The sequence below is a fragment of the Anopheles gambiae genome, chromosome 3 (assembly GCF_943734735.2).
Source record: "Anopheles gambiae chromosome 3, idAnoGambNW_F1_1, whole genome shotgun sequence".
NCBI classification, from domain to species: Eukaryota; Metazoa; Arthropoda; class Insecta; order Diptera; family Culicidae; genus Anopheles; species Anopheles gambiae.
Window position 1 is genome coordinate 29,935,689 of NC_064602.1, and position 24,864 is coordinate 29,960,552.

The 24,864-nt window shown below is 47.4% G+C and overlaps 3 protein-coding genes across 14 annotated transcripts in view; 1 reads left to right on the forward strand and 2 right to left on the reverse strand.

The window, feature by feature from the left end:
- Positions 1-552: 552 nt before the first annotated feature.
- On the reverse strand, positions 553-8,541 carry LOC1280221 (uncharacterized). Of its 6 annotated transcripts, none has more exons than XM_061655623.1 (8): positions 8,402-8,541; positions 6,495-7,092; positions 5,577-5,738; positions 4,094-4,252; positions 3,890-4,012; positions 3,658-3,813; positions 3,302-3,593; positions 553-3,234 (listed from the first exon to the last, which is right to left on the reverse strand). In XM_061655623.1, the coding sequence occupies exons 2-8, from the start codon at positions 6,618-6,620 to the stop codon at positions 2,705-2,707; spliced, it is 1,548 nt and encodes a 515-aa protein (XP_061511607.1). In that variant the 5' UTR covers positions 6,621-7,092; positions 8,402-8,541; the 3' UTR covers positions 553-2,704. The 6 variants fall into 6 exon arrangements, with proteins under 6 accessions (XP_061511607.1, XP_061511610.1, XP_061511608.1 ...); XM_061655626.1 differs by having other exon boundaries at positions 8,449-8,536; XM_061655624.1 differs by having other exon boundaries at positions 7,663-8,533.
- A 263-nt stretch (positions 8,542-8,804) lies between these two features.
- On the reverse strand, positions 8,805-11,125 carry LOC1280222 (lysophospholipid acyltransferase 7). Its single transcript, XM_320051.5, has 3 exons — positions 10,629-11,125; positions 10,055-10,514; positions 8,805-9,967 (listed from the first exon to the last, which is right to left on the reverse strand). The coding sequence occupies exons 1-3, from the start codon at positions 10,835-10,837 to the stop codon at positions 9,206-9,208; spliced, it is 1,431 nt and encodes a 476-aa protein (XP_320051.4). The 5' UTR covers positions 10,838-11,125; the 3' UTR covers positions 8,805-9,205.
- Positions 11,126-11,440: 315 nt separating this feature from the next.
- The window catches only part of LOC1280224 (rap guanine nucleotide exchange factor 2), a 43,824-nt gene continuing 30,400 nt past the window's right edge, over positions 11,441-24,864 (forward strand). For 2 of the 7 annotated variants that reach the window (XM_061658847.1, XM_061658846.1), the window contains exons 1-2: positions 11,448-11,602; positions 21,109-22,268. In XM_061658847.1, the coding sequence (XP_061514831.1) occupies positions 21,798-22,268 (471 nt within the window). In that variant the 5' untranslated portion in view covers positions 11,448-11,602; positions 21,109-21,797. Of the gene's footprint in view, positions 11,721-11,772; positions 13,241-17,483; positions 19,443-20,150; positions 20,893-21,108; positions 22,269-24,864 lie in introns of those variants that run through there. The other 5 variants (XM_061658844.1, XM_061658841.1, XM_061658843.1 and 2 more) reach the window with 5 other exon arrangements.

The following is a 24,864-nucleotide window of genomic DNA, read 5'->3' on the forward strand; positions in this document are numbered from 1 at the left end:
GTTTTTTGTTTGTTTGTTTGTTTGCTTACCTTTATTTGCTTTTCGTGCGCGTTTTCTTGTTGTTTTTCTTCCTTTAATAATTCTAAATTGTGTTAAATTCATGTGTGTGTTTTACACTTTTCATGTGCCGATTCCTGTTTTTCTTCTTTGTTTGCTTAATTTTTCCTTCCTATTGTTTCTTTTCCTCTATTTCGCGCTTGCTTCAGAGACTAAATCTTTCCTAGAAGCGAAGAGGATTCGTTTTTTTTTCAAATTCCTACGACACGGGAGATACATTTTACATCTTCTACAACAAATCTAAGTTGAATGTCGGGTTTTTAGTCTTTCATTATTTAATTTTTTTTTTCTACATCGTTTGCAAGCATTTTTGGGCATTTTTGTTTGTTGTTGCAAGGGTTTTCTCTTTATGCTCAGACTGAATGGGTAATTGATGATTATCTGTTGACGGAGTTGATTTTATATGTATGTTTCTCGATTTTTCTTTATACAGGGCGCGCTACCGCGTCTGCCACGGGAAAATGGTGCGGGGGGGAAAAACAGAAACGTTACAAATGTTTGGGTACTTTCTTATATTTTCTATTACATCGTGACTTGTCTTTTGCTAATGCATTAATCCAGAGTTCCAGTATGTGGTATGAGTTTTTATGTTTTGTTTTGTTTGATTAATCTACCATTTGCTATGTGTCATTAGTGTAATACGCATGCATTGTCTGTGCGGTCTCTCGATCGCATCGATTTCAAGAGAGCCGGAGAGAGTTGTGTTGCTGTCTATAATATGTCCGGTTAGGGTGTCTGGCACCGTACAAAGGGTTGGACGACTGAATAAAATGCTGCCCACCCGTAATGCCCACTCTCAGGGGGTGAGGGGGCCTTCCGAATAGCCCCCACTATTATTACTATTACTGTTATGTGTCGCTCTTTGCAGAGTGGAGTGAGAACTGGGAACGAAATGGAGCGCTGCACAAGCAGTAGTTGGCAATCGATACAATAAATAGCATTCACTACAAGTACGTTAACAGTGTTGTTTTGAGTGGTCTTTTGTTTTTCGTCAGCAAATTCAGTGGGAGAATCTAATTCGATACACGGAGTACTATTACTATTGCAGCACGGCTTTTTTCTTATTGTGTTCTTTGAACTAGCGAAAGATCTTCGCAACGCATTTACACTGAAATTCTGAAACCATACTGGCTCTTTTAGTTGATCGTACAACGAGAATGGATAAAGAGAGAGAGAAAGAGATAAAACAGCGCATTTTTCTGGTCACTCAATAAAAAATTGAAACAGTTTAGCATCAAAACACCCTGTTTGCCTCATGTTTATGTTACGGCTCCAAGGCAAGCTTGTAGCGATTTTGTTTGAGGGCTATTGGGGATGGAAAGTTCCATCGAATTTTCATTCTATCGTACTAACTACAAGTCTCCCGTCTAAACGCACGTAATGTTCGCTAACTATCCGCGACTTGTGAGACCCAGCTACTGGTATGGTTTTCGATATACGAAACGATGCATCACAAACACGCTACTAAACACGCCGCTGTTGCGCCGCTCCAAGATTGGTGATGCTGTACGTGGAAGCTATAAGAGCACGTTTGCGAGGGGCAAAAAACAGAACGGGGGGAAAACAACACATAAAGTAACAAATTCAGCTAGATTGAAGAAAATAGTGGAGCATAAAATCTACTTAACAGAGAGAGAGAGATAGAGATTAAGGAAAAAAGGATTTACAAAACAGTGCAAAACAGACTAACAGAAAACGCCTCTACCAACTGACGAGGTGTCACGAAGGAAAAAAAAACATAAATAAAGTCTAGATAAAGATTCGTAACGTAGCTACACCTATGTACAGAGTTGAAAACTACGAGCCCACAGCAAAAGCAATTCACCTAAATAAGAGAAAATAAGAAGAGAGTGTAAAATGTACAAGATAACAGCTTGAGAATAATAGGGGAAAACGTTGTTCCCCGTAATGCTGCATCGGCTATCCAGCAGTTGTGCCGCCTTTCCAGTCCCGAAAAAGCAAATAAACCAAAAAAAAATAGAACACTACCTACAGATCTAAGATTAATTCTAACCATTCGTCATTCCATTTCTTCGCCATCATTACACAGCACCACAGGGCAGAGAACGCTCCCGCGTGTGCTGCACATTGCTCTAAATGGCTACGTTTCTTTTCTTTTGTTACCATTAATTAGCTATTTTACACGGAGCGGTACACAACTAAAGCCTAACCGAAATCAACGGCATTAAACCGGTTCAAAAAAGGGAAAAAACAAGGATAATGAACACAACGTACGGGTTATTCACCGCAACGCTTTCGCGCGAATGATGGAATGGAAACACCGTCCTTGTGGCAGAGTTAGCGCGGAAACTTCACCAAACGGAAAGATAAATACTTTTACACACACGCTGCACTGCGCTGTAGTAGCGTTTTTTTGTCTGCACTTGGTTAGTGCTTTCTTCTTTTCACCACACCACCACCAGACGCATCACCAACATCATCATCATCATCACCAAGGAAACGCGGTTGCCCTACTGCTGCTGCTGCTCTTTCCCCCCCGTACTAGGAAGTTATCTACTACACACGCAAGCAAGCGAGCACGTGCACATACACTCGCACACAACAAGGATCACATTCAGATATTCCGACCCAGATCGAAAGGACGATTACACACTTCAGCCCGCACTGCGTCCGCTGCGTCCTGCTTTCAGATTTGAGCTGCACCACCATCGCTAGTACTATTGCTATTATCGAACGTGGAACGATCGTCGTCACGGACCGGGGAGGAGGATGCGGAGGAGGAGGACGCCGACGAGGAGCCTGCTACGTCCGTCCGTCCGTTACTGCTGCTCACTGCTGCTGGCAGGGTGCCATTGACGTTGCTACTATTGATGCTACTGCTACCGTTACTGCTGCTGCTGCTGCTGCTGCCACTAGCCGGTTGGCCACCGTGCCGTGGGTAGGAAATGCCAAGCCCGGACGAACTGCACGCGTCACTTCTGCTTCCGTTGCTGGTGCCGTTGTTCAATCGTTGCGCTGGCCGGTGCTGTTGCTGCTGCTGCCCAACCGATACCGTGCTGACCATCGTCGAGGAGGACGGAACGGAAGACGAGGACGAGGAGGAGGAGCCGGACGAAGAGTTCGAAGAGGAGGACGAAGCGGCCGACGTGCTGGCACCGTCATCACCACCGGGCGTTACCTGCTGCAGGTAGGTGTCAAGGCGATCCACGAGTCGTTCTGCACAAAAAAAGTAAGGGAAATTAATTCTCTTCTCGATGAATTCGGCATTAAGTGACGAACTTACCATCTTCACTGTCGTCAATGGCGCTGTCATCGATGGCACTGTCATCGATGGCATTATCGTCCGATTCCACCATCGACAGCGGCACCATCCGTATCCAGGGGGTCGTCGTTTCGGCAGCTGGGTTCGACTGGGCCGTACCACCTGCCGCACTGCTGGCCCCGGCCGAGCTGCTGCCGCCGGGTGGCGGCGTGCTGTTGCACCCGTTCATGTTTTTCGTCTTGGTCCGGCAGGTGTTGTACGCACCGCAGTGGGTACACTTCAGCCCAACGACGTGGAACTTTACCGTTGACTCCTGCAAGAATCGCATTGTATAAGCGAGCTTCACAGCAAGAACATGCGCGCAGCAGCACACTCACCTTGTGGCAATCTTTGCACAGAATGTCCACGAAATAGTTCGCGTACTCCTTTGGCATGGGTGTGGCGGCCACTTCCGCGTCCAGATACTCCCACAGCTGATTCATGTCCATCATCGAGGTCTGGCAGGTGGGGCAAGCATAATGGCCGGACGACAGCTGCGTTATCGAGCAAAAGAGCAAAAAAGCGATTATTAGGATTCGGAATTGCATTTTGGAGAGCAAACCCACTTACCAGCTCTTCAAAGCACGTTCGATGAAGCAGGTGGCCACAGTCCGGAATGTGGCACGGTATGCGGGAAGTGTGTATATCGTCCAGACACACGGGACAGTTGGATCGGGACACATTTTCCACGCACTAAACCGAAAAAATGGATACAAATACATTTTTACTTGCTTTCACAGGCATTTTCACGTCACTTTCCAGCCGCAAACTTACCCTATGGCCGTCGTACTTTAGCTGCAGCGGTAAACACATATTGCAAACCTCACAGTGAAAGAACCGTCCGCGGCCACCGACCCGGCAGATGCCGCACCCATCACAGTGATACTGATTGCGGTCCTCGTCGTCGAACAGATTGCACACCAGGCATGTGTACTGTTGAAGTTAAGAGAAGGTTTACAATGAATTTCAAAGGGATAATCGCCGTTTTGTGGATTAAAACATCGATCTTTTAAAAGTAGCATTTTCCCTGTTTATTATTTGCTTAATGATTTCTATGTTTTTTTTCTGTTCTAACGTCCGCTTTTATCAATAATTGAATATTACTATCATTTTATTCATAAAGAGCTTATTTGTCGATTTTATCTTGAAAATTTGCTTACTTCCAGGTTGAATTCGCTTGACCTACTTACGCTGTAAGGCCAAAAAGGTTTTGATATAATTGAAGCCTAGTTTCTTGTATTTCTTTGGTTTATACACGCTTACAGGGTTTTCCAGGAGGTTTCTCATAGTTGTGGGACACTTCCTTGACTCTTTCTTATTGGGAAGTGAACTACATATGATGGAAATTGAACTCTATGACACCCTTTTTGGACTGGCTCCTTGAAAATTCCTATTGGATTTGTCCAACAAGGGTCCAATAGAGTCCAATTGCTATTACATTAGGTTATATTCGGGAAGAAAGAGTCAATAAAGTGTCCCACAGCTATGAGAACTGCTGGAAAACCCTGTATCTTAAATAGATTAAGTGCAATCCAGATTAGTGGTGGGAGCTCGGAATCGGACCTACCCGATTCCGTGTTCGGAATCAATTCTCGAGCCGATTCCGATGTTGGAACCGATTCCGATTGCTGAGTCGATTCCGGAGTCAATTTCGGAGCCAATTCCAGAGCCGATTCCAGCGTAATCGTAATCGACCTGGGAATCGCAATTTGCTCCGGTAACGAAATCAGGATTGACTTTAGACTGCAGCCTTCGGAATCAGCAATTAGCTCGGGAATGAGAATTAGCTCCGAAAAGAGAATTAGTTCTTGAATTAAAATAAGAAGTTTCAGAAGCGAAATCAGTCCGGGAATCTCCATGAGAATGGATCGTTTACTAATAAATTTTAATTTTTTGCGGCTATCAATACGTAGCATTATTGGATCCAAACGTCTATTCTTATGAGGATGCCGAAACAGACTCCGTTTCGAAGGCAATTCTGATTTTGGAGCTAATTCCGGAACCGATTCCGGAACCAATTCCGGAACCAATTCCGGGATCAATTCCAGAGTTGATACCGGAATCGATTCCGGAAACTGAATCATGACCTACTATCCGGTATCGATTCCGACGAAATCTTTATTTTTCCGATCACTAATCCAGATATTGCTTAGCCCCAAACTAACGCTTTAATTTTCACCTTCACCCTGACCTCGACACTGAGATTCCAAAAAACCCAGCCCAGTAGAAACAACGCAACCCAAGCAACAATACTTACCCGCCCGAACCGTACGCCACACTTTTCGCACTCCGCCTGCACACGCTGCCGGGTGTCGCACTCGGTGCAGATCAGCTCCGTCACCGTTTTCCGGTTGAAGAAGTGCGTTTCGTTCTCGTCGTGACAGTATCGACACATGTAGAATTTGTTGCAGCATGGTGTCTAAAAGTGGGGAAAGGAAAATTCAAATTCATTCCAGCAATTAGCAAGCAGGGGAAGTGGGGTTTATAGCACAGCTTTGCCAGCGTGAGACAGATTGGAGATTAATCATAAGCTCGAGTAGGGGAAAGGGCAATGCCGCAAAAACGCTCAGACCGACAAAAAACCCAGCAGCGCGTGCTGCGATCTCCGCGATCGCGACCGGTGTGTGTGTTTGTGTGTTGGTTGTGCCATCGCCGCCGCCACCGCCTGCTGCTACGGGATGGTGAAAGTGATTTTTGCTCCACTCAAATCATAAATTATCATCTTATTATCCAAGGGTAATGAGAAAATGCGCCACAGCACACAAACACACACACGCACAGAAAGATATGCAAAAAAAACATTTAAAAAAATACGGAAAAAGGCAAAACTTCGTTACAGTTTTGATCCGCATTGCCGCCAACGTCTATGTGTGTGTATATGTCGGCCGTACATCTCTCGTACATCGCCGCGGTGGCTGAAAGAAAGTGAATGAACTGGCTCTGGACGGACGGCTCGCTGGCCTGCCATATCGGGGGGCCGGTTTTCGCTACTTTCGCTCTCACGTTTCTTCTGTGCTTTCTTCGGTGCGGCGCGCGCTCGGCGGCGGCTCACGATAACCTTGGCTTCCTTTGCGGCTCCCCGTGTGTGTGTGTGTGTGTGTGTGTGCAACACGGGGAAGTGTGAAGCCTGGTTCCTGGTGTTCCGGGTTCCCGAGGTTGCAAATAGAGCACTTACCACAAATTTGGCCCGCCGCTTGTAGTGCGCACAGCCGACCCGCTTCTCGTCCCCGTCCTGGTCGGCGGCAACGGTGGCCGTCCCATTGCCACCGGGTGGCGTCGGAATTGGTTTCTTTTCGTCCATCGTTCGTTTGCGACACGGGCTGCTGCTCTGCGACGGCTCCTGCTGCTGGTGGTGGTGGTCGCACAGGTGGCAAAGAATGTAGCGAAAAAAGCCGGAACAACAGTGGAAAACTTGCCGGGACAATGTGGCTCTAACTTGAGATTTTGGTTTGTGTGTGTGTGTGGAGATTGAAAAGAAAGCACAATTCTACACAAGCTTCATGGCGGGTTTGCAGCGACCCGGAACCACACTCTCGCCCCACTATTGTTTACACAGGTAACATTTGTGACACTTGTTGTTGGGATGAACTGCAACTCGCACGCGTCGGAATCGCCCAAAAAAAAACCACCTTCACTTCTCACTTGCCGGACACAAAAAACGGATTTTCCACCTTTCAAGCCGAGTCAAAATTGTGCCCCCACAGCACCGTTTGCTTGCATTAGAGAGACACACACTTCAAAAACTTCACTACAAAATACACCTACACTAGAAACTGGAAATGTAAAACAAAGCGAATTAGTTAGCTATTTTCCTGGAGAAAAAAAAACGCGTTCACAGTGTGGTACAATACAAACAAATAGACCGTTGTTGTAGCCAAAAGAAAGAAAGAAAAAAATATATCGATCGATGACGACTGTTGCTGGCTGGCTGGCTGGCTGGCTGGATGATGTTGCTGGCAGCCACAGTGCAACAATCACAGCAACCTACACAAGAAGGCTACACAGAGGACAGACACACACACAGGCACGCCAGCTCACACTCTCTAAGGTATGTCAATAAAAAATAAAAGTCTTTTCAAAAAAGGGAAAGTGAAACTGCACACACACGCGACGACAACCACGGCGGCCACGACTGGATCGCGCGCGTCTCTTTCTTCTTTCACTTTGACGTCGCGGAATGATGATGATGAAGTTGAGAAGGAGGCTGACGATGACGATGATGATGGTGAGGAGGTTGCGTTCGGTTCGTTTCATGGGTTGCTATGTTCGCATGCTCCACTCCTCTCAACGTCATCGATTGCGCTCTCCGGGTGTGTGCGTGTGTTTGTGTGTGTTGTGTGCACCTTTGTTGTTGCTGTGTTTGCAGTGGTGCGGGACGACTGCATCTTCCACCAGCGCGATTCGATGGAGGAGAGCCCGTGATGCTAAATGCCACTGGGAGTTGTGCCTTCTCTGCCTGCTCTCCTTGCCCTACAACTCCTCCTGGTTAAACTATTCATCCAGTGTTTTTTGTTGGTGAGCAAACACATCGGGCAGAGCCGCGTAATCGCACTTTTGCTGGTTACGAAACGCTTCTGAACATCGATCGACTGTCGGAAACGCGTCGGTTCTAGCCACACCACAGCACAGCACACAGCTCTTCTTTTCCTCTCGTCGCTCGCCACATAGCAAATTCTAGCGCACTGCTGGCAAACGCGAGCGCGTGTGTGTGTGTGTGCGTTCAAGTTGCTTCCTAATCAACATCCCAGACAGTTTGATCTTGCTTCTTTTTCTGGATTCCGAAGGCAAATCACACCACTGGATGGATTTTCACTTCAAACGCTCACGCAGTGTGTGCCCTGTGCCAGCCACACGAACGGCCAGCACAGCGAACGCACCTGCGAGCAGCTGGGAAGGGTCGGCGACGGGCACGAGATTGCAGGGAAATTTTCACTTTCACGGTTGTCGCTTTTCTCTCACTTCCATGGCACGGGAGCACAGCGTGTGGCTGTGCGTGTGTGTGTGTGTGTCTGTTCCTCCTACCCGTGCGTGATGCACACCAATTTTCCACCCCAATCCGTTCGCCAATCGGCACCAGCTTACTTGCGATTGTACACTTTATTGCCACCGATTTTCCATTTGAAGCGCACCCCGTAAAAAGAGGAATCAGTTTCGCAGCAGCGTACACACACAGCGTAAATTTACAACGAATTGGAAAATTGGCTTTGACAGCTCGTGTAGAAAGGGATAGGGAAAAGGGGGAGGGGGGCAAGAGCGGCTGTAGCTGTCAGTTTGACTGCTCAGGCGTCCGAGGGCGAAGACGTTTGAATCGTCTGATTTTACGGCGAGTTTTCGCCCGTTGCGTTTTTAAAAAAGCCGTTGATTTTGGGAAGGAAATTAGAATTTCTACGATCCAAACACGATTTAGTTTCTATTACAAGCCAAACAGTACATACATTAAGTCATAAGAATAAGTCATAAGTCAAAAAACGAAGCACACATTCAATGAAATATGAAAACTTTTTTTATTAGCATTATTATAATTCCTTTCAGTATAAGAACAGTGAGTTATATGTAATTCATTGTATATAATTTGTACGTGTGTTTTCTAAAGCCTCTTTCGACTATTTCAAATTTCAATCCAACTGCGCTAACACCTCATCTACAACATGCAATAGAATCCAGTTTATTTAACTAACAAAATTTTAATGTAAAAAAAAAGAAACATTTACCCGCAAACAACATCACTAGAAGCATCTAACGTAATAAAGTCTATTCTCTTCGTAACTCGTGAACACCTTTAATTTGTGTGTTATAAAGCCATCTCCCCCTTCAGCTCGGTGCAACAAACTTGAGTCTAGCAGTTGCTGTGTGTCATGAGAACCAAAAAAATCGTGGCCATACGGCTCAATCCTGCTTAGCACCGTCCTGCCCCACCTTAGCCTCCCTCCTAGCGTTAGCCTTTCGCTGCTTCGCTATCAGCACACCCGCCCCGTACAGCACAATCCACAGCACGTACCCGAAGTGGTACACCGAGCTGTAGTAGTACCAAATTTTGTCCACCGTCAGCAGCAGAAAAGCAATGCCCAGGTACGAGAAGGCGAAAAACTTCGAGATCCAGCACAGCACGTTCAGCACCGTGCGCTTCTGGCCCGTCGCATCCTTCAGGAACAGCTTCACGTACAGATCCTCGATCGGCAGATAGAACGGGGCGCCGCAGATGCAGAAGTAGTAGCCCGCGTACACCCCGTGCCAGATGGCGGACACGGCGAGCGTCACGAGCGTGCGGTACTTCTTGCTCGGGAAGCGCTTGTACACGTACATCGCCATCCAGTACTGGACGCACATGTTCCAGTACTTCATCGCCTCGCGGAACGTCCAGCAGCGCTCCGTGTTGATGACGTCGATGTTGCGCACCGTTTCAAAGTCGTACTCCAGCGGGGAGCTATCCTCCGTTGCGGTGGTGGTGTAGTCGTCCCTGCTCGGACCGTGGCCCGGTTTGCTGCCGGCCAGCTTCGGGTACGCACCGACGCCCGCCATCGTGCAGACGCACTCGCTCAGCAGTATGCCGGTGTAGATGCGCATGCGGAAGATGAAGAACGTCGGCCACACGTACATCAGCCGGTAGAGGAAGGAACGCTCCTCGTAGAACTCGGCGCTGGTTGCGTACTGCAGCAAACCAGAGGGCGCGGGTTACAAACGAGTTTAAAGCGATTAGCGACGGATTAAGGGTAGCGGGCGAAATGGCTTCCTTACCTGCAGCGGCCAGATGTACGACACGAGCAGAAACAGGCCCGCGTACAGTGGGATAACCTTCAGCTTGTCAACCGTCGCCCCGATGCAGTCCGCCTTCCCGCTGAACGGCAGGTACATGGCGTCACGGTACGTTTTGAACGTGATGTACGGTCCGGTCAGCACGCCGACGTAATTGAAGCTGTAATGGAATATGTCCAGCATGCTGAGCTTCAGCAGCGCCCGGTCAGCTTCGGTCAGGGATGGTTGTGCGACCGTCGCCGTGTCCTTTTGCCCATCCGCCACCGTCTTAGACTTGGTGTGCGCATTGTTCACCTCGAACGCTAATCCAACGAGCTTGAGCGTCAGTATCATCTGTATCATGTTCGTGTGGCCGGGCGGTGCATCGTACCCCAGGAACGACAGCGACCGGAAGAAGAACAGATAGCCGAACATGAAGCCAAAGCACGCCAGATGACACACTCTAGAAGGGGGAGGAAGGAAAAGAAACAAAGTAAATGCATCATTACGTAAAGGCTGACGACGATTGAATTCTCGTCTGGTTGGTAACGGTGGCAAAGAGCAAAGTGGCGCTTACTTTCGGCTAGCATAGATTATCAGCAGTGCACTCACGAGATAACAGAACAGCATGTGCAGCATGTGGAAGCCACTGACGGACAGCACCACCAGCAGCCCCACCCCGGTGCCCACGAGCTTCCGCTGCTCGGGGTCGGTGAACTTGCGATAAAACTGGCCAAATCCGATGCACGACCCGAGCAGCACCAGGTAGATAATATCGTCCTTCATGGTGGCGGGGGTTCTGGACTCTCTCACTACACGTTTTCCTGCTCGATTTCTCCCCTATTGTGCTACGTTTAGCGAAAGGGTTACGGCTGCAGACTGACTGCGCGTTCGTACAGTTTCACAATGCACATACGCGTCCACGATCGCGTGAGGCCATACACTTTGCTGGTGTAAGCGTTTTTCCGCAATCGCACAGGAATGCTCGACGGTTTTGTGCTGCTTTTCCTTGTGCTGCTGGTGGTGCGTTGTTTACATCGCACAATGTATAAACATGGTTGCTTGACAGCGGAAGCGCTGTGTTGAATTTTCTTGCCCACGACGGGAACGTCAAACTCAGCTGTCAAGCGTGTGGGTTGAACGCTGCAGCGAGAGGTTGGTTCAAAAATAATGTAAATTTCTTCCCTGGCAATATTTATTCGGAAGCCATCCTCATGACATGTCTTTTGTTCTGTAAAATATGCTTCAATTATATAAGATGAACGAACAAAAAATCAAATATTGCAATAAAAACAAGCAAAAGCGAAATTAACTTTCAACGTCAAAAGAGACTCATCAAATATGGCAACCCGGGTGCAGTGGGTAACCGCAGCCTGATTCACCTCCGCTCAGCATCACAGTTGTCAAAACGCTCCTCGGGTTCGCAGACACGCTACTTGGGCATAGGAAGCCAACAAATCAGCAGCAAAGCAGCAAGCAAGCCGCGACGAATCTCGAACTCCGAATTTTCCACTCGTCGCGTGAGTGTGTTTGCTGGCCGCCATCCGCATCGTAAGTTTTGCGTGTCACTGGTCCCGAGCGTTCCGTTATTGTGCATCCCATGCACAGCTGTGTGTGTGTGAATTTTTACATTAAGCGTCGAAACAAGTTAATGTTGCTTGGTTCAATTGTACGTGTAGTGTTTTTTTGTCGTTCTTTCGTGTGTGTGTTATTTTGCGCTTCTCTCCGTCCAACCAATTGAATACCCACCTCCCCCGTGTAAATTGAACAAACGACAACGTTTGTGTGTGTGTGTGTGTGTGTGTGTGTGTGTGTGCGTGCGTTCTAAGGCAGGATTAGTTATTAGTCAGCGAAAACATTCTTCACACTGTGTGCCACCCAAGCACTTTCCGTCGACAGCCCACTCGCCTGGGTGGGGGGTCGCCGTCATACCAGTCTCCCCCCAAAGAGAAGGGGGAGGAGGAGTCGTTGTGGTTGTGTTTCAGTTTGTACTTGTGTGTGTGTGCGTGTTTGGAGTGTTTTGTCTTTCAATTGTTCTGTAAATATTTTAAACGTTGTGCCAAAACCTGTTTGCTGTTTGGGGTGGTGTTAAAGCATCTGAAAAGCAGCATAGAGTGCAGCAAAAAGAAGAAGCAAGCAAGCATTGAAGTATTGTGATGTGACAGCAGCCTCCCGTGTACACAGCGCCGAGAGAATACCGTTTTGTGCGCGTGTGTACACGCGTGTGTGTGTTTGTATGCGAAGGAGTGAGCGGGCGCGCTTGCTTGTGTGCGTGTGTATGTGTGTGTGTATTTCTACGCACAGAAAACAAGATTCCAGTCGTGCGGTTTCCAGCCATTCCTTTCACCTCCCACCTACTACAACCCACCGCGCCCCCAGTTCTTTTTGTTCAATAACCAAACATTCCTGTCAACCTCTTTTTTACCATAAACAAACGGTGGAGCGTCTGTGGAATTTATGCTCAGTGGTGGGGGGTGAGGTGATAGTGAAGGGCAAGGAGAGCACGATCGCGTGGCAGTGTACGCGCGCGCCGCACCAATACAAACAGCGACGGCAGCATTATCGTATATTTTGGCCGCGCGCTCTGTGTGTGAGCGGGCGATGTAATCATTTCGGCGTCGTGTGCATAATTTCCACACAACACACCAACAGCAGGCGGCGGCGGTGGCAACATGTTTTCCGCCCTAACCAGTAACCCCCCACTACCAGAGCCTACTCTTCGTCGCGAACGGGCACAAACAATTGTAATACGCCAGGTTTTTGTTTGGCCGAACGGGGCAGAGCGATGTGGGAAGTGTGTGATTGATTGTGTGTGCAGCGTTTTAATCCCCCCCCCCTCCCCCCTTCATTCCTCCCCTACACCCATAATCGTGTTGCATCGCAGTGAAACTGAAACGACACGCAGAAAAAAACACGTTCGCGGAAGAAGAAAGTGTGTACGCTCTGTACCTGTGTTTGTATGGGTGCGAGTGTGTGAATTTGTTGATTTTTTGTTTGCTATATTGGTGTGCGCCAACGGTTTTTGTTGATGATGTTGCCCTCGCCGAACCCTTCTGTGTCCTCCACACCCTCCACCAAGTTTTGATGAGACAACCACCAAGGGAAGGGGACGAGCAGATGATGCAGACACGGCCGCCCCACCCAGAAGAAGAGAGGTGGTGCTGGTGCAGCAGAAAATAAACAATTAAGGTTTGTAATAGTTCCTTCCGTATAGCGCTGCTCTTTGTTGCTGCTGTGTTTGTGTGGGAAGGGCTTGTAGTGGTGTGTGCATGCAGCTTAACACGTCTCTCTGTATGTGTGTGGGATGCATTATGCATCTTTGGGATCGTAGGTATTTCTTTGTGCAAAATAAAACAAGCAGGTTTTTTTTTGTGTACAGAGACGATCCTACAATTCTTATCAGTTTTGCTGGCTCTTTGTAGGATGGAATGCGAGATGGAGCACTCTTAAATGTAATAAACTAAATTTCCCTCCTCGTGAGGTTGGAATTTGCTTATTCGCTCAATAAAGTGGGTCATAATGCAACGCAAACAGGGTCGTAACAGGGTCGTGCTGAAGAAGCTGTGAATATCTTCACCTTCTTCGTCAGCATGAAACTTGTTGATCGCTCCTAAATCTCGTCGACCACCCGTTGGTCCGTGGCCAGAAGGGCAAAAGGGAAGGCACGGTAGAAGGAAGAGCAAAGGGAGCAGGAGATGAAAAACAAAAATCATCTAAAGAGAAGGCCCATCGGCAAAATCATCATTAGCGGGATTGTGAGGCGCACAAAACGTTGGGCAGTGGGCGCAAGAATTTACCAGGGTTCGGCAAGTGGGAGTTTTTTTTGGGGGTAGCAAATTAGATTAGTTATTTGAAATATAAGAAATTTAGTTTTTGTTGTCTGTGAATTCAACATTTTTACGCATTTAACTTTTTATAAATTTAGGTAAAGAAAAAAGTAAACAATGGCGTTGTATTGCGCTATCGATCATAGCCTAGGATCAATTGTTGAGAGTTGGTCCTTACATGGAACAAGATTTATCTTATTGGATGAACCATCAAGGCTAAAACTCGGACCTTGAAACCTGATTCCTATTCAGCCGGAATCTGCATCGAGAGATAGATAGTGAGGCCAAAATGGTCCTTCGAACCCGATCGTTATCAGTAGCTTGAAATCCCAATCAAATCCCTCAAACCGGGTTTTTTAAATCAATTTTTAGTCCAAAAAAAAACACCTTTTAATCTGTACAGTCTGTGGAAGATCCCTATCGATGGCTCAACATATTTGGTCCTGCGAACCGGATTCGCTTTCGGGCACCTTACCAACCCCTGGCCTGGTTGGTAGCAGCAGCATTAGGCAACGCCGTTACTGAGCTTACTGCTACGATGTTGCGGCACAGACCGCTACACTAATCACGCTTCTTGCTGCCCTTCTCTCTACCACCATCCTGTGCCTGCCCTTCCCCCTTCTGAACTCAACCCAAAAGCTCCCAGCGGGAAGCGGGTTCGATCGGTTGGTGGTGATTCCCTCCCGAAATCTGGCGAGAAGAGCGCTTTGAATCCTGACCGGGAGGAAGAAACAAAATAAAAAAAGCCGCCCGCAACACCATTCAGGTAGCCAAAGCCGAGCGGTAGTTTTTGCGGAATCTTCCTTCGAACCGCCGTGCAAGCCGTGGTGGGTCAAGAGAGCGAGAAAGAGAGAGAGAGAAAAGAAACAGCAGAAACGTTAGAAGCAAATGAGGCTTTCAAGCGAAATGGAATGAAAGAAGGCATTGGTGGGCGCGCAATGATTGAGTGGAAAAATGTTGATGATGATGGTCGGTTTGTTCAGCATCCAAACTGGCCAAGCATCGGGCGAGGTGCGGCAATTTGTTAAAATAAAAACCGCGCCACACATATAGCGAAGGTGGTGGTGGAAAGGCGTGCAGAGAGAGAGAGAGAGAGAGAGAGAGAGAGAGAGAGAGAAAGAGAGAGAGAGAGAGAGAGAGAGAGAGAGAGAGAGAGAGAGAATTAAAGAATGTGCAGAAGTAAAGGGTTGCAGGCTCCAGTCTCCACCTTTCCCTGGTGAAAACGGAGCTGTAGAGAGAGAGAGAGAGAGCGAGAGAGAAAGATCGTTCAAAATGGGAGAAACACAAAAAATGGCAAAGAAAGTATGGATGGAAAACGGTGTTTCTTTTCGTTTCTTTCTCTCTCTTCCGCTCGTTCTCTGTTTCGCGTGTAATCGAAGGATGCCGCGAAACTGTTTCGTCGCGCCCGCTAGTTTGATTGACGCAAGAAACGCCAGCACACTAGTGGGGCGGCAGCATCGTCGCCACGCACTATTGTGTTTCTTGGTGTGTTGGGTTGTTTCGGGTGGGGCGGGGAGGAAATTTGAAAACTCGAAACAAAAGGGCTGGGAAAAGCCACGCAATAGAGAGTGAAGAGATGAAGAAGAATAGAGGAAGAACAAATTATAGCGCCTGCCACACGTGTGCAACACACATAAAAGCAAAAGAAAACATCAATCATTGTAGTTGAAGAAGTAAGGATGTAAAGAAAAGAAAATAGTACAAAAAAGAAAAGAACAACCATGTGAACAATTTCAGCAAAAACAAAAACACAAACATAAATTGAATCACAAAATTCTTTTACAGAACAAGAAATGCTTTCATTCTCTCTCTCTCTCTATTTCCCTCTTGTTTTACAGTTGTGCTGAACGGGCAAAACGTGTGTGTGTCCCCGCGTCCGCCCCAAGGGCAAAGGGCAACCACAACCACACTGTGCCATTCTGCCCCCACCCAACCCACCCACCCACTCTGGAATGGAATGTTATTGCTGGCGTGCAAGTGTCCCTCGCGGTTCTTGCCCCCCTCCTTTAGCTTGTTTGGTTTTTATTCAAATGTGTCGGTTTTTATTTTTTTTGGACACGAGCTGTGATGTTGTGGTGTTGGTGCTCGCGAAAAGTGAATAATAATAATGCACAGTAACATCACCACCACCACCACCCAAACCACCCACCCACGAGCGGAGCACACTTGTTCTTCCGTGGTGTGTTTCGTCTGTGCTTCGTGGTATGTTGTGTTGGATGTGTTTTTACACCTTTTTTTGGGGCTCATGTTACACACACCCTCCATTGTTTCAAACCTAAGGGGCTAAGAGAGAGGGAGAGAGAGAAGGCGTAGGAACAACGGTTCCGAAGCACATTACGCACATATGTCGGAGTCGAGCGTTGGATGTTTGTTGAGCGTATATAACAACAGGTCCGCCAGCCTACCACCCATCATGCCCAAACCCGGACGAACATCACGCACGTACTTCAGAGAGAGAGAGAGAGAAACAGAGACGAGGCCTGAGTTCCGGGTGTGCGTGTGTGTGCTAGAGCAGTGAAAGGCTTTTCCCGTGACATTGAGGTGAACATTTTACTACACCAACCCCCTCAACAATGGTTCTTGAGGCTCCATGTGTGGGTTTTACACGCCCTAAAATGATCGATCAATGAAGTGGAAGAATGCTTCGCCACTTTGATCTGCATCCACATGCCAGCTCCAGCTTTTCAAGCTGCTTCTTCGCTTCCTAAAGCCCGCAACAATGCGCATGTTTTCAGTGAATGTTGTAGTAGCGGAATTGTTGGGGGGAAGTTAGGGGGAAGTCAGCTTCGCCAGGCTCTACTGATTGATTGCTCGAGATTCCATCGGAAAGTTCCGTGAGCGAAGATGAATAATTTATTTCCTCTGGAGCCGGGCGACTCTCGCAGGTCGTGGGTGGTATTTTCTTGAGGTCTTGTGCGGTTGTACCTTTAATCAGATGATGTTTTAGACCACTTTTTTGGGACGCCTTAAAGGTCGTTTGTTTGAGATTTGAGAAGATCTCTATGGAGAGAAACATTGAGCCTAGATAGATAGATTGTGTTCATCCAATGTTACAGCATGTTGAGGGGGAAAGGAAAGGTTGTTTTGTTGTGGAGGTGTGGAAGTTCATGTATGGGAGCGGCAGTTCAATTAATTGTGTCGTATATAACGTTTAAAGTAGATCCGATCTTAATCGGATATTCCACGAGAGTCGTACCAGTGTCTAACGGCGTTGTTCAATTAGTAAGTGACAGTGTGCAGCTGATCACTGCCGGAGTTCTTTGATTAGCTTGGGTTAATTGGTACAAATAGCCAAGCTGCAGTAGTCAGGAATTCAGGGGATTCTTGGAATTTCCTGAAGTTGCCATGTAGTAGAATTCCTTGTCTTGCTGGAGTATGGATGGACACCCAAACTAACATCATTATTACACTCGCAGAACGAACTCAAAGGTTTGAAATGGTTTGGTTTATAATATCTTATCAACAACCCTGTGCGTTTAATAGTCCAAAATTCCTTGAGATTCTAAAAAAACGGTTTTGAATGATAAAACTTCAATTGGATGGTATTTTCTACATCATTCAAATAAGTATTAGTAACTATTTTGTATAACTATACATCTATTCAAACCAACAGGCAACGTAAGAAGATTTGTGTTAAACTAACATTTATCGGGAGATTTTGGATAAACTCTTCATCATGCTCCAAAATCCCATATACACTGGAAATCTAATGCTGATTTGCATCTGACGAGGATCATTCCAAAATTGGGTCGACTTAATGGAGATAATTCTCAAGTCTTTTATAAGGTCATTAAAAGTACTGTTTTGTGATGCTGCAACTCATCAGCTAGGTCATGACATCATAACTAGAACCAAGATGACCGATGTGTTTGCCAACCTACGTTCTAGTTTTTGAAGTTTATGTAGGGAGCTCGTCAAGTTGTATGTTCCTTCTTAATTCTCTTTAATGACATCAATCTCCAACAGTTTCTTTGAAGACTAAAACTCTAAACAGCCAATAACTTCTTCTAGAATTGTTACAAATGCGGAATTCTAGCTTAAAGTTTGAACAGAAAATCCTGGAACATTCCAAACCCAAAGCCCACAGGCATTCATTCTTGACCATTCGCGATCTTACTGCTGATACGCCTGTGGACGCCTGTGGACATATTACTGCACGCTTTCGGGTTCCAGTTTAGTCATCAACCCTCGAGGCGGGCGGCTGCTTTATCAGCGGAATGACGCAAATCCCGCAAATGGTACCGGTACCGCGCAGATAGAAAGCCAGAGGGAGGACAAAACACAGCCGAAGCCTGAGAACAAAAATTGCATGCATAAAAAAACTGGTACCTACCACCAAAGCCTAGCAAAAATCGATTACCGTTTATTACTACATATGGCGTCATGGTGGAACGCTGTGGAACAAAACAAAAACGACGACCACAACCAGCTCCCAGCCTCATCTAGAGGAAATATGAAGGGGGTAAAGCATTTGATGAGTGCAATTTTTGTCCAAAGGATGGGTAAAATGGTTGCTTCCTGATTATCATCGGCCGTCTCTGCTCTGGGGGGATGTGTGTGGTGGGGATTTGATTGCCCTTGTCCCTTATTTTGCTCCAACCGGGAGCACTGTGTTCCATCGATCCATCCAACGGGAAAGCTTACAGCGAATTCGGGTCAAAGGCAGCATCAGTAACGTCGAAATATACAGCTCCTCATGTAACAGCGCGGGTGTAACAACGGGATATTGGATTTTTTGTTTGGTTTTGGTTGCTTTTGGAACGAGATTTAGAGAGAGAGAGCGCCATGGTGCTGCAACCCGAGTTTTTGTTGGCTCGCATAATCGTCTTACCCTTTAGCCCGACCTCCTACCCGCGGATTTGAGTACAACACAATGATGAACTGTTTGCGTAGGGTAAACACGTGTGTGAGAGGCGCGCGAAAGCGCCAGCGACAAATAACGCGCCGCTGCAGCTTGATGACGCGCATAGCAACGTCGCCTAAGTTGCTTGGTGCGCGCGCGTTATTACATCGTTTCTCAGCCACTTTCTCTCCCGCTTGCCGCTTTTGGCAAGCAATATGTGCAGCAAAGTAGGCGCGTGCACTGTAAACTCTTGCTTTGTAGTGCGCCCGTGGCAGAGCTCTTATTAGTTTCAGATGTGAAGCTGCCCCAAAGCCCACTGTGTGTGTGAAAGAGGTTAGAGGCGCGCGTATATGTTGTGTTCCTTAACTGAGTTCAACTACTGCACAGCAGCCTGCTTATCTTGGTACATCCATCACCACACTCCTATTTCTCTCACTCTCTCTCTCTGTGTCTTTGCGTCATGGTGATGGGCGCTTCTGCATGCATCAATCAACGTTACTCCTTTTCTTTCCACACACAAAGTAACTCTTTTATCCAACGCCCCAGTCAGTGTGTGCTGTTCCCAGCTGTTGGCGCGTAGCGTGGAAAATGAAGAGAAATTGTGGCCGCCGAGAAGCGTGGCGCAATGTAAAGTGGCCACGTCGGCGGAGTTAAAATGAAGGAAGAAGTAAAGCGGCAGTGCTGGAAAGGATTGGCTGATGACTGTGAGACTCGGCCCAAGGTCGGTTGGGATTATGAAGGAGACGCGGGTGGTGTAACAACATTCCTGACAGGATAAAAAAAGGGAACTTCGAAAGGGACAGAAAAATAGAGAAGGTAAAGAAAAAAAGGTGTCTGATAATGAGGGAGAAAATATTCATCCTAGAGCCGGCATCGGCACACACACAGAAGCGGGACAGCGCGAGAGGACACAGGTATGGCTGATTTTGACTGAAGAATCTGGTGGAATTTCCCAGCCTCCCAGCTCACACCCCGGGAGATGTCCCACGGCCGTGCGGGCAATGTGAAGGATGGCATTGAAATCTTTACAGCAGTCGTTCGTTCTGTAAACGTGTGAAAGCATAAAATGAACCAGGGGAATTCAAAGTGCGCAGCACTGCACCAGGGCTCGTTGGGAATGTATGCACACTGAGAGAGAGGGAGAGGGGGTGTGCAATTTAAATCCATTTGGTTCAATTTAGCCCGTAGTGACAGTTTCTTGCCACTCGGGCTGCAATTCTTCGCTTGCAATTGAACGCATTGGTGCGCTTTTTAGCTCTTCCAACGGAGGTGGGGTTTTCCTCGACAAGAGATGGAATATTTTATTGAAAATTAAAAATGATGTAACATTGCGCTGGTTTCTAACACTATTTTTACCATCTCTTTTAGCCCAAATACTTCAAGTGCATTCCAAACTCTAATACGCTTCTGTTTTCTGTCTCGTTTTTAGGAAGTACGGCTTGAAAGGCGGCTTCGGTGCAGTAAAAACTCAAACGCTTGCTACGATTCTAAACACAGCCAGCAGCAACGGCAAGCAGCAGCGGAAGCCGGAAAGAAAGGCGAATCGAACGGTGGCCGCCGCTTGAAGCACTTGAGCCACTTGTGGAAAACGCTAACGTTGTTGGTGGAATGGTTGTTGTTGTTGTTCTTGTAGCGCTTTGTAACGCGCGTGACGACGCCCCCATCAGGCAAGAGAGGAGAAATCTAACATGAACATCACACACACACACACATTGGGAAAGCTGGACGGAACGGATCGATTGTTGTGGTAGCGAGCAAAAAGCGAAGCGAAAAAGTTTGCATTGAACGCTTCACCTTCGAACTGCGCGGCTGCGATTGCAACAAGTGCACCGACAAGTGCACCGTTAGACTGTGTAAAGGAGTAGCGGTGGTGGCACGGAAGGACACAAACAAGGGCACAATAGCACGCGAGAGAGAGAGAGAAAGAGAGATCGAGCCCGTAGCAGAGAGTCGGCAGCACGCGCAGAAACTAGAAACCTTTTTTTTAATACGCCAATCGAACGGGGAATGACGATCGGTTGCAGCCCGGTGATGCTTTGGCAAGGAAAAACCTGTTCCTCTCACAGGGAGCAGGAACTCCCATTCGTATAATGCATATCATTTAAGCGGTGCACCGTGCAACAACCACCGCGGAATCTTAACGACCCGATTCCGCGCGAAGGAATGGAACGGTGCGCAAGGCGAGGGAGCGCTGGTACCCGCAATTATAAGCTGTTAGGAAAAAGGGAATGGGACCACCACCGTGAGCCATTGGAGAGAGAGAGAGATACACGCTCTCGAGGTGGTGCAATCTGTGCGGTGTGCGCACCCTTGCGCTCTAAGGGCCCTGCTTAGATCGATTTCGTTGTACTGATGGCGATTCTTTTCCCTTTTTCTTCCCTTTACAGGTAGTTCATCAACATCGTTGTCGTGCGCGGCGTTGCGTTTGTGAGTGCTTTGGGCTTCCCTCCAGGATATTGATAGCCAATTACACCTGCGCACACGGGGACGAGCGGTGGTAGTTTGTGCTGTGAACGGAACAGGAAAATTGACACGTAAAAACGGAAGTGAATGAGCAGTTTTTCATCGCCCACACGGGAACACGAGCAATTCCGGGAAGCGAAAGGTGATAAAAAAAAGATCGTAAGACCGGTGGAACGGTTCTGCAAGTGGCAGTGCCACTCTCGTATCGTAGTTTATCGTCCCCAACCCGGTGCAATGTGTCACAGTTGCAGTCGATTTCGTGCCTCACCCAGTGCGCGGTGTAGCGGTGCGTTCTCCAGTGTGCCGCCCGCCCGCCGTTAGTGCAAAGTAATGCACTGGTGTGGTAGCGTGTGTTGTCTCCGTGTTGCGTTTTATGATCAGTTTCATCGGTCACCCATTGCCGGGGATGCGCTAGAAATACAAAACGACAAAACGATCGGGCCGAGTTTATGAGGGTGTGTGTGATATATGGAACATCAAGCAAAACCGCGGTAGAAAGTGTTATCGGGCTGGGTGGCAGACGAGAGCCATTTTGTTGTGTGAGAAGTGCACCGAGTGTTTAAAGAGGAAGGGGAGGAAAAGTGTGGCCGTTTCTAAAAATAATAGGTAATAAATGACCGATAGAAAATTGCCAATTAGCAGCCCATCGGAACAGGCCCCGGCTAACCGCAGCCCGCAGCTGCTGCACCATCATCATCTACTGCAGCAGCAGCATCCTGCTGCACACAACAATCATCACCAGCAGCAGCAGCAGCTTTTGAGGCGGCTGGCCGGGGAGCAGCAGCACCAGCACGGCATTGCAACGGCCGGCGGCACTGGTGAAACGCTTGCCGGTGAAGGTGGTGCTGGTGGTGGTGGCAGTGGCCCAGTTCCGTCCGTTGCACCGGCACCACCCCCGCGCGGCACGTCCACGCTGAGTTCTGGCAGCCATCATCTGCAGGCCGCCGTCGCGCTGGCGAGCGTCAACAGCAACAGTTTGGGCGGCGTCGCAGGCATCGGCAGCAGCACCAACCATGCGGGCACGGCGGCCGCCGCTAACAGTGCCAAGCACGCGAACATGCACCGTCTGAAGCACACGAGCTCGGTGAGTTTTAGATGCGTTTTAGCTTTCGGGGAGAGTATGGCGAGGGAACGGGGAAGAAAAGAAGACTTACAAACGTTTTTTTTTACGCCGGGGGACAGTGCGCGGGGTCGAGGACGTTTTGAGGGAAAGGGGTGTAGGTGCGTGCGAAAACAGGTCATGCGACAGGGGAAAAGTGTTGGCGAAGGTGAAAAGTAGTTTGTAACACGGAAACGTCCATTCTGGGCTCTTGTTTCCTATTAGAAACGATGCACAAATTGATTAGAATTTTGAACGATTATTTAATTGATGTTCCTAAAAAAGCCATTGTGCATGGCCATTGCCGGTACAAATACTATTGTGGATAAAAATTGATTAGGATTGTTATCGAATTAACCCAATTTAAAATGTATCAAAGCTTCAAAATAAGATTAATACTTGTCTGGACTGTTGCAAATACAGATACATGAGACAAATTGAATAGAATTTCGATAGTTCTATAAGTCGATGTTCCAAATTAAGGTTTATTTTTCCCCGAATATTGACACGGTGGCAAAATTTTAAGAATTTTTTTTATGTTTAACCAGTAGAAACTCCAATGTTTTATTCCCTAATTGCCTGTAATCCTATTCGAACATTGAAACGGGGACAAAATGATAAGAATTTCGAACAATACATCAGTTGAAATTCTAATACATCTATCATATTTGCCTGTAAATTGATGTGAATATTGATATGGGGACAAATTAATAAGAATTTTGAAAAACCGAACCACCTGGAGTAAGAAATTAATTATTATATTTACCTACAATCATTTTTTGAGCATTGATAAGTGGAGATTTCTACGATCAACTTATTGATGTCCAAATAAGAGTTTAAATTTCTTTGTAATTGTAACAAAATACAAATACTGAGATACGGAGACAAATTAACTGTAATTTAATGCGAAGAATTACTTGAAGTTCCAATATAGCATTAAATTTGCCTAAATATTGATAGATGCTTCTAATTACAAAATTTATGAAATCATTTGAAGATTGTCTAATTTAAAATGATTTGATTGAACTATTCTGACCTGTTTTGCCTTCTCAGGGAGTGATTGTGTTGTAAAAATGAATGAAATGGTTGATAGAACAAGAAAATCTATTATATGTTCCATTATACAGAATCATTTTTTAAGTATCTCCCAGAATTTAACTTGAAAGAGGTTTTGCAGTCCTCTTTACCGCACTAAAAATCACAATTTATTCAAAACAATCACAACATGGATGAACAAATCACAGTCCCGTGACATGATTATCACGCTGACGACACTTTGTTGGACCACAGCAGAAGTAGGCCACTTCTGGGCAGCTAAGATTTGTGAATTCCGATACGGAATGGTTTCATGCCGCCACCAGGTTTTATTGAGTCATTCAAGAATTGTTGTGAGAATTTGCGATGTTTTTCCAACGTCACAGGAAAAAAAGGAAAACAAACCACAGCCACAGTAGCGCTCAACCGCGCTCGGTGCAAAGTCGCGGCGCGGAACGAAAAGATTACTGATCCGGCAAGTGTCTTAATCGACGACACAGCACAGAAAGCGCTTTAACTGAACTGGCCCGGAACGGTTCGTCACATCGTTCGTACCGCTGCCGCCAGGCAGGTACCGCTGCTTATCGGTGGCCGCTTTCACTGCGAGCGTAAAAAGGCCCTCATAAAATCGACAGTTTTCTTTCCATTTCACCACGGGCTCCTTCCCCGCAATCCCATCCACCAACACCGGTTTCCCTTTGGTTTGGTGGATGCATAATGCTAATCTTGTTACGGATGCACTTCTCCACCGTATTCCCTTCCGCTGCTTCTTCTTTCCCGTAGGGGGTTCGACTGTGCGATAGGGTTTCCTTTCGCAGGAAAAGCTGTGTAGCCAAGCACACCAAATGGACGTCATCTAACCGGAGCAACCGCGCAACCACTTTGCTTCCAGCACGATTCGGCGAAAAACCGCGGAAACACGGAAGGGCACCCGGCTCCCTTCCTGTTTCTCCCGGGGGGAAGCCTCTAGCCTCTCTGGGAAGGAATGACGGGTTTGACGGGTGTTACGGTTGGTGGGATAAATTATTTCTCCCCCCCCCCTTCTGCGTAGGCAAAAAGCCACAGCCGGCGAAAGGAGGGAATCGGATTTAATAACAGCAACCGTCGAGATCATCCAACCAATCGGTATTAGCACCATGTCTGTGTGCGTGTGTGTTGGATGCGCTTTAGATCTCCTCCGCTATAAATGCAAAATCTGCAATCGGGCGGGCTGGCTGGCTGCGCTCTAAATGTAGATGAGATTAATCTCCCTCGGACCCGAGGCGCTCAGTACCCCGGTCCACGGTACCTCAACAATCAGCCTGATTGTGGCAATAATATGTGCTCGAGTACTCGAGAGGGGGAACCCCTTACCATCTGTCTGTCGTCGGGGTAGAGCAACAACGGCAGCAGCATCGAGATTGACATCAGGTGGCCTGATTCTGGCCCTAGAACGCTTGCAGTGGCACAAGCCAGCGGATGTGTGATGCAGGGGGAAGAGGACCTCTCGAGGGTTTGTTTGATGGATAAATTGGCGAACGGCGGCTCACAGTGGTGTGGTGGTGTC